The following is a 9,315-nucleotide window of genomic DNA, read 5'->3' on the forward strand; positions in this document are numbered from 1 at the left end:
GGTTCTAAAACATTTTTGTTTTCGAAAAATGATTTTATGTGAATAAAATAAAAATAATTTTGTATAAAACATTTATATAATAATGTATTTAAGCGCATAAATATGTTAAACCTTAATAAATACGTAGGTACCTACATAAATAATTAAAATGTATGTAAACTATGTATTTTACAATTCAAAAGAGCCAAATAAATTATTTACTCGAGATCCAAAATAGATGAAAATGGTCATGAAGAAGGGGAGATAAAGGCAAGAATAGCTAAAGGAAATAAAAAATATGGAGCATTACGCACATTATTGAAATCCGAATACGTATCAAGAAAAACAAAAATAAGAATTTATAAGACTGTTATCAGACCTACAGTAACATACTCATGCGAAACATGGGTGCTCAAAAAGTCAGAAACAGACCTTATAGAAAGATGGGAGAGAAAAATGCAAAGAGCAATATATGGATTTGTGAAAATAGAAGGTCAGTGGAGATAAAGAACCAATAAAGAATTGGAAGAACTATATCAAGAGCCACCGATCACGACGACGATCAAAGCACAAAGAATCCGATATTTGGGGCACATCGAGAGAATGGGAAGTAAACGAATGCCAAAAATGGTACTCTCACAAAGACCAATACAAAAGAGGAGGAAAGGCAGGCCAATGAAAAGATGGAAGGACAGTGTGTACGAAGACTTGAAGAAAAGTAACTTTGAGAGATGGAAAGAACTAGCATTGGACAGAAGGAGATGGAGGGAGGTGGTGAAGGAGTGTATAAAAAGACTGAAGTGTAATTAAATAAAATTTATAAGTGATGTAAGTTATATTAAGTTATTTATTATTTATATAATCAGAAAAGTAAACATTTTAGCCCTAGGCCTACAATGCCTGTTGCGCTGAATAAATAAATAAATTTTAGATTTCTTCTATACTCCCGTCTTTCTCACTTTCACTGCCACTGTCGTCATTAAGGTTTATTATAACTGGGTCTATATTGTCCAGTAAATTATCGATATTCCACATCCGTCTTTCTACGCTAATTACGTGTTGCACGTAATTGAGAGTATGCTTCATGTTTAGATTTTCTACTTCTAACTTCTTAAAATTTGTATTATGTCTTGCCAAAAACCTTTTTATTTCACTCCATACCAGCTCTATCGGATTTAGTTCACAGTGATATGGAGGTAATCTTAGCAACTTAACATTCTTACTTTTTGCAATTTTATCTACGATACGCTCATCATACTGCGATTTAAAATGAGCTACAACGTCCAACAGTTCGGATTTTAGGTAATCTTCTTCGAAATAAATATCCTTTGAACGCAACCACTCCTTTATTTCTTCCTTATTGTTAGAATTGTTTGGAATTCTTTTAAACTTCCTGGAGTGATACGCCGCATTGTCCATTACTATTACAGTTTTATCGGGAATATTTGGAAGAAGTTTGGTTTTAAACCAATTTTCGAAAAGAGGTCCATCCATTTCGTCATGATAGTCTGCTGTATTTTTCTTTGCTAAAAAGGTTAGTTCGGCTCCATTAATAAAACCATCTTTACCTCCTGCATGCAGTAAAACGAAGCGTGGGCCACGTGCAGTAGGGGGTTTCAAGCCTGTAGTGAGACCACGAACAAATGCATCCCTATGTGACGATACGGAAGTTGTGCTTCCATTCATAATTGACACTGTGACCAATATTTACCCATGATTCGTCCAAATATACAATGTTGTAGTTTTGTTCCCAAAATGTACGAATTTCTCGCAAATATCGATGGCGCCAAGAAATAATTTCAGGTTTTTCTATCAACATTGACTTTCTGTCCCGTTTGGTGTACACAAATCCCATGTCCTTAATTAGTCTATGCAGTGTAGATCTAGAAAAATTAGGCAGATGTTCGTCTTTATTTACTACTGCTAATAGAGAATTTAATGTTGGGGGTGTATTCTTACGAAAAAAATCATGCACTATTCGACGAATGCTACTCTTTGTTCCTTCATCGTAAGTTTTATCACGAGATAATGAAGTAAGCTTGTTCTTGGATCGTCTCTTTGCTGGCTGTAATCCAAGTGCCGAGGAATTTTCTTTTCTTACAGAGTAAATTGTTTTTTCGGAAATGCCGGTTTCTACTGCCACTGTTTGTATTATTTTTGAATGTCCTTGATTTACTCGATAATTCACCATGTTGATTAAGATTTGTTTCTCCCCTAATGACAATGCCTTCCCCTGAGGATGTTTCAGAGTACTGTTCTCCATTAATAAATTCAATCGTTATAACACAAAAACCACAATAATAACTATAGTCGATATAAACTTCAACGAACTAACTAAAAAATGAACTAACTGAACTAACTAACTAACAATTAATGAACTTCAACGAAACAAATGAACTAACTAAAAAATTAACTACCTAAAATTAATTTCAGGTTTAGAATTTATACTAAATTTTAATGAGGGTGTAAACACAAGATGACAATAATCTGACAATATACTTTATATTTTTCTTGACATTAGTTCAGAACTGTCTATACTGTCAATATATAAATTAACAACCATAGAACAATATCCACTTTTAATGTTGGATATTATAACATTTTTTACCAAAAAAATTATTACTTACGCATATCGATTGTAAAATATCTGATTACTTTTCGAAAATGACTCACAAAATCAATGAAAAATAATGTTTTACTACAATACCATTGACTGTAACGGGTTAGGGTTAATAACATTTTTAGGGCCCTACATTTTTAGGACCCTGGTAATGTTCGATTGAAAATACTTTTGAAGAAAATCGGCATCGCCGCGCTTATAACTCCCATAAAGTTTGTATTGCCGTATGTTCGTGTACTGTAAAGTCAAGGTGGGACAGAGTATAGGTTACATGTACTTATTAAATTTTGATATGGCCATTAGTTGAATTAACTATCGTTCAATAAAGTCGTCCCAGGAACGCAACTCATAAATATTGGCAATATCATTTTAAAGTCATCTACTTTAAAATATATGTCTGAATTGTAGATATGAATGAGTCAGATTAAATTAAATTATTAAAATAATTTTTTTACCAAGCAACATAAACAAAATTTATTTAATTTATTAATATTTTGTATTTCAATACCGATAACGACTTCCGAAGTGATTATTTACTGAGAATAATTTATTCTCCAGTATCTTATCACCGTTTACTGTTTTTACCAAGGAAGTTTAATTTTTTTCGTACGTTGCGCACCCTATATCTTGTTTATTTTTGTCATGTTCGGTTTGATTGTAAATGGCAAGGTTTAAAGCAATTATTAGATGTTTAATTTATTCTTACATCATAATGACCACGTCTCGTTCGAAGTGTAAACACGATGTTCTACTAATTTCAATTTGGAACAATAAAAATAAACTTACATAAAATATAAAGGATTATTTTACGGTAGACTGTAAAATATTAAAAAATCACTTAAATCGGACAACAGGTTTAGGAAATTCGAGACATTAAAAATACCATTTTTAAGGTGGCCAGTTAATTTTGCCCCAGAGTGTACACCAAAAATTGTGAAGCAAACAAATGACACCCAAACCCTTACGATGTTTTTCTCGTACGCTGTAGAGTCCTCATTGAATCTCGTGACTTGTATTTTCAAGACAACCAACTGATTGAAAAATAGCTTTTAGTATCTTTTTCTTACCTACGTGTAGTCTAAGAACCTCTAATTTTGTCCTTAAATTTATTTGATTTGAATGTAGTTACTACGCTTATATTCATTTGCCTTGGCTCGAGGGGCTATATCACTTTATTACTGCAAAAGGAGTATAATAAAAGCAATTTTTTCTTTGGGTTGGTATTTACTTCTAAACTGTTTCATTTGGGTAATACCCAACGCGTAAATAAAGTATTATCTTCAGAAATAAAGTTATCTCGGTGAAAACTATTTCCTGATACTTGATGTAAAATATTCACTAAAATACCTACGTACATTTTCTAAAGTATTTTATATATTATGTAGTCTTTGAGCGCAATCAAATATCTAAAAAATATTAAAAAGCGAGTTAGTCCATTCTTTCACGGTTTTTGCTTTAAATTTTAAAGAACCGCTTGGATTGACATGAAATTTGGAATGCGTGTAGCTTAAATGTCAAAGAAAAAAAGTGATATTGTGCCGATGTGTGCTTTTGCCCGGGGGGTGACTTTCACCCCCTCTTGGGGGTGAAAAAATATATGTCCAAAATAAGTCCGGAAATGGGTAAACTGACTAATTTTAAGTAACTTTTGTTCTATAGAGCTTTTTCGCCAAGTTAACACTTTTCGAGTTATTTGCGAGTGAATATGTTCATTTTTCAACAAAATAACCACATTTTTAGACGGTTTTTCGCAAATAACTCAAAAAGTAAGTGTTTTGTCGAAAAAAAACGTTCTTAGCAAAAATATAGCTTATAAAAAAATATAAAAAAAATGGTATACGCGTTAGGTCTCTGGATCTCGTAGAACCAGAGTTATAGTCAATGAAAAATAGATTCATATTCACCAAATTTCAAATAGAATATTTCGACGTGGAATATCCAAAAAATTAAGCACTTTTTGGGGAAAACCCATTATCACTTTTTTAAAGTGTTTTAAAAAATATTAATTTCTGTTTTTACAAAAAGTTTCTAGCATTAAATTTAAGCAAGTTACGCTCAAAATAAAGTTGGTCCCTTTTGTTTTTGCAAAAAAAAATCGAGAAGAGCAACCCCTAATTAGCAACTTAAATGAAATTAATCGTTACCGCTCCACAAATTATTTTACTTATGTTGTGTTTATATTATCTGTAAGATTCATCGATTCAAAGTGCTTATTTTTAAAAAAATTTGGTTTCAAAATAAAATTCTTAAAAATTTAAATTTTGAAAAATATGTTTTTTTTCAAAATAACTTAAAAATTGTTAGAGATACCAAAAATCTCGAAAAACAAAAAAAGTCAGATTTGCTTTTCTGAATATCATGTATTTTTTTGTTTTTCTGTTAGACAAAAATTGATTAAGATGTGGTGTTTCTAAATTTGCATACATTCGTGATCAGTGACTCGTTCAACCCCTTTTAACTACAGCCGTTTCAATAATAAGTACTTTGAACCGATGAAACTTACAGATCATATAAACAATATATACACGATTCAAGAAACTTGTGAAGTCGTAACGATTAAGTTGATTTAAGATACTAATTAGGGGGTGCTTTTCTCGACTTTTTTACCAAAACCAAAAGGGACTAACTTTATTTTGAGCGTAACTTGTTTAATTTTGATGCTAGAAATTTTTTTTATAAAACAAAAATGAAGCTTTTTTAAACACTTTAAATAAGTTGTAATGAGTTTTCCCCGAAATGTGCTTTATTTTTGATTATTTCACGTTAAAGTATTCCATTTGGAATTTGACGAATATGAACCTATTTTTCATTAGCTATAACTCTGCTTCTACTAGGTGTAAAGACGTGATATATACACCATTTTTTTAACTTTTTTACAGGCTATATTTTTTCTAAGAATGTTTTTTGGCAAACTACTTACTATTTGAGTTATTTGCGAAAAACCGTCTAAAAGCATGGTTATTTTGTTGTAAAATGAACATATTCACTGCCAAATAACTCGAAAAGTATTGACTTACTGAAAAAACTCTATTGAACAAAAGTTACTTAAAATTATCCAGTTTATCCATTTCCTGACTTTCTTTGGACGAATATTTTTTCACCCCCAAGAGGGGGTGAAAACCACCCCCAGGGCAAAAGCACATATCGGCACAATATCACTTTTTTTCTTTGACTTGTTAGCTATGTGTATTCCAAATTTCATGTCAATCCAAGCGGTTCTTTAAAATTTAGAGGTTTTGCAATATTTTACCGTTAAAGAACGGACTAAGTTCCAATAACCATGAATCAACATGATTTTTTTTTCACATTTTTTTAAAGAGTAGATGCATTTATAGGGTCATATTATTTTTATGCAGCTTTAGAGCTCACTAAAAAATCTAAAAGAATTCAGAAAGGGAGTTCTACTGACCATCAATCACTGTGATTTTTTTGAAATTTTTGGAATTAGTTGATTTTTCTGTAGAAACACTTGAAAAATTACTCATATTACTCATACTTTTTTAAAAATTTTTAGAGTATTTAGGGAGTACAAAAGATTATAACGGAGTATAAGGGCCAGTGAGGAACTCCATGCCTTGGCTCATATGAAAATTTAGGAATAAATTAAAATTAAACTTAAGAAAAAATCACAAAAATATTGATTTATATATTATGTAGATGCATTACGATTTCAAAAAAGTTTGATTTAAAAAGCTTAGGGTAGGGGGTGGCAACTTACGATTAGAGTTAAGGTTGACGCCTTTTTGAGCCATCCTGTAGACATCTATTATACAATTTAACTGGCATACATAGTAATTATTAATTGTGTCAGGCGGATTTATTTGACTCAAGTTGTTAGCTAATTACAGAAATCGATAAATTTCGTCATACCCTCTCCCTTAAGTTATGTTTCATCAAACATCGACGTCTCGTTATATTTGGTCACGTATGGCATTTTAGTTGCGGTCTATCCCTTCAACTTTGCAGTTAAATTTTGTGTCGTTCCAGTGATCACACTCGTAATTATTGTTCTATTGCTAGTTTAAAATGTGCATAAGAAAAGTATATAGTGAAAGTGATGTGTCATATGAAAATCTTGAAGCGTTTGAATCAAGATTTAATAGTTTCCGATTTGAAATCGAAGCTTCTAAATCAGGTGAAACTTCAAATGAAAATGCTGATGTGGGTGGTGATCAAGATATACGAGAGGGCGTTGAACCAAACGGCACTTTAAATAAAGATGGTGGTGGATACGATCAAGATATATTGAGTATTTCGACCAAGTATGTTCAAAATTTATTCCAGTTTTTCAAGAAGATAAAGCAAAAGTTTATACAATCTTACTTTTACAAAATTCTATTATACAAAACTCAACCAGCTCATTTAATAACAACACTATTTGTCATTATCGCAGCTTATATGATGATGTCGGAAAAAGCTCATTCCGAAACATCTCCAATATGGAATTTAGTTTATCTGGGTACGTTCAGTGCTCATTTTGGTGCGCAGATTTGGATGACGTTCATCTCTGGCTTAGCTTTGTTCTTCTCTTTGTCCAGACATACCTTTGGAAGTGTTCAGGAAGTATTGTTTCCGAAATACTTTTACTTCAACTCCATACTTAGCTCCATCACATTCGTGGCGTTTATGAAGTTCAACAACGGCGCAATAATGAGATCTTGGGACGTTTTTATACAAGCTGCATTCATTACACTGTGTTTGCTTGTAGAGCTGACTGTAGGATTATACTTAACTTCGCCTCTTCTTGGTTTATTAAGAATCAAAAATGGTATGGAAAAAGAAGCTGGAGTTGGGCTGGAAGTTGGAAAATATGAATTGGGAGCCTTGAAAAATTGTCCTCATTACATGAAGATCCACAAAAGATTCAGAAAGGTTCACATGACTATAGCTATTCTGAACTTGATCGCGATGGCTTGTAATACTTTACATCTGTATTATTTATCTCAAAAAATATGTTTTTGTTAAAAAAGTTAAACATCTAATAATAAGACTGAAATAATATCTTTTTATTTAAAAAAAAATGTTTGCTTTAATTTACACAATGTAATTCTTGATATGCAAAAATTATAAACATTTTATTTTTATTATTCAAATATTATATCAGTAAATATTTAATTTTACTTGGAATATATACTGTTTATTTAGATTTTATTTTTATTTCGCACTCGTATATTTTTCGTAAAGCTTAAGGCGTCTGCATTTTTTATTATTGTGCATATTTAATTACATAATTACAGGGTGTTAGTAAATAAGTATGAAAAACTTTAAGGACTAATTCTACATGAAAAAATAATTCCGGTTTGCTTTGTAAACATATGTCCGCAAATGCTTCGTTTCCGAGATACGGGGTGTTGAAATTTTTATTTCAAACTGCCAATTTATTTATTGCTCTAAGGCCAGTTGAGCTATGAAAATGAAATTTGGTGAGGTTTAGGAGGTAGTTATTGCGCATTTTTTGACATACAATTGAGAATTTTGTATTCATCATTGGTGCGCATACGGGTAATAGTCTGAATTTTTTAAAGAAAGAAATAGTACGCCACTGAGATATTTCAAATTAAATATTATTTTTAAATTCCACGTTTAATTTTTGATGAAAAGCCTTTCTTGCCTATTTTTCATATGGTGCACCGTTTTTATGCAGAAAAATAAAACATATTGACGCGTATTTTTCATTTCTTAATACATTATCAAGAACTATCCAATATAATATAATAATACTAAACTAGAACAATAACAGAAAATATTACTAATAAGATTTTAACTAGGTGCAAAGAATTTTATATTCATCATTGGCGCGCGTACGAGTAATGGTCTGATTTTTTTTAAGAAAAAAATAGTAGGCCACTGAGATATGTCGAACTAAAAATCATTTTTGAATTCCTCGTTTAATTTACGACAAAAAATCTTTCTTGCCTTTTTTCATACGAGGCGCCGTTTTTATACAAAAAAATAAAACATCTTAACGCTTACAAAGTATTTGAGGTAGTTTCCATATGCATAGAAACTTAGTTCAAATAGTGTGTAAACGTTAAGATGTTTTATTTTTTTACATAAAAACGGCGCCGCATATGAAAAAAAGGTAAGAAAGATTTTTTATCGTAAATTGAGCCAGCAATTCAAAAATGATTTTTAATTTGACATATCTCAGTGGCATACTATTTTTTTCTTAAAAAAATTCAGACCATTACCCGTACGCGCGCCAATGATGAATATAAAATTCTTCTGTAACCTCTAAAGCACGTCATTTTTAACATTTGTTGTAGCTCTGCACCTAGTTAAAATCTTATTAATAATATTTTCTGTTACTTCTCCAGTTTAGTATTATTATATTGGATATTTCTTGATAATGTATTAAGAAATACGCGTCAAGATGTTTTACTTTTCTGCATAAAAACGGTGCATCATATGAAAAAAGGCAAGAAAGGTTTTTTATCAAAAATTAAACGTGGAATTTAAAAATAATTTTTAACTTGAAATATCTCAGTGGCGTACTATTTTTTTCCTTTAAAAAAATCAGACTATTACCCGTATGCGCGCCAATGATGAATATAAAATTCTTAATTGTATGTCAAAAATGCGTAATAACTACCTACTAAAACTCACCAAATTTCATTTTCATAGCTCAACTGGTCTTATAGCAATAAATAAATTGGCATTTTGAAATAAAAATTTCAACACCCCGTATCTCAGAAACGAAGCATTTGCGGACATAT

The 9,315-nt window shown here is 31.0% G+C and overlaps 2 protein-coding genes across 2 annotated transcripts; one reads left to right on the forward strand and one right to left on the reverse strand.

The window, feature by feature from the left end:
• Positions 1–906: 906 nt before the first annotated feature.
• LOC126882497 (uncharacterized) lies at positions 907–1,665 on the reverse strand. Its single transcript, XM_050647462.1, has one exon. The coding sequence runs from the start codon at positions 1,663–1,665 to the stop codon at positions 907–909; it is 759 nt and encodes a 252-aa protein (XP_050503419.1).
• A 4,853-nt stretch (positions 1,666–6,518) lies between these two features.
• On the forward strand, positions 6,519–9,017 carry LOC126881089 (transmembrane protein 205-like). Its single transcript, XM_050645128.1, has one exon. The coding sequence runs from the start codon at positions 6,626–6,628 to the stop codon at positions 7,562–7,564; it is 939 nt and encodes a 312-aa protein (XP_050501085.1). The 5' UTR covers positions 6,519–6,625; the 3' UTR covers positions 7,565–9,017.
• Positions 9,018–9,315: the final 298 nt, after the last annotated feature.

Source organism: Diabrotica virgifera, chromosome 3 (assembly GCF_917563875.1).
Source record: "Diabrotica virgifera virgifera chromosome 3, PGI_DIABVI_V3a".
Taxonomy (NCBI): Eukaryota; Metazoa; Arthropoda; class Insecta; order Coleoptera; family Chrysomelidae; genus Diabrotica; species Diabrotica virgifera.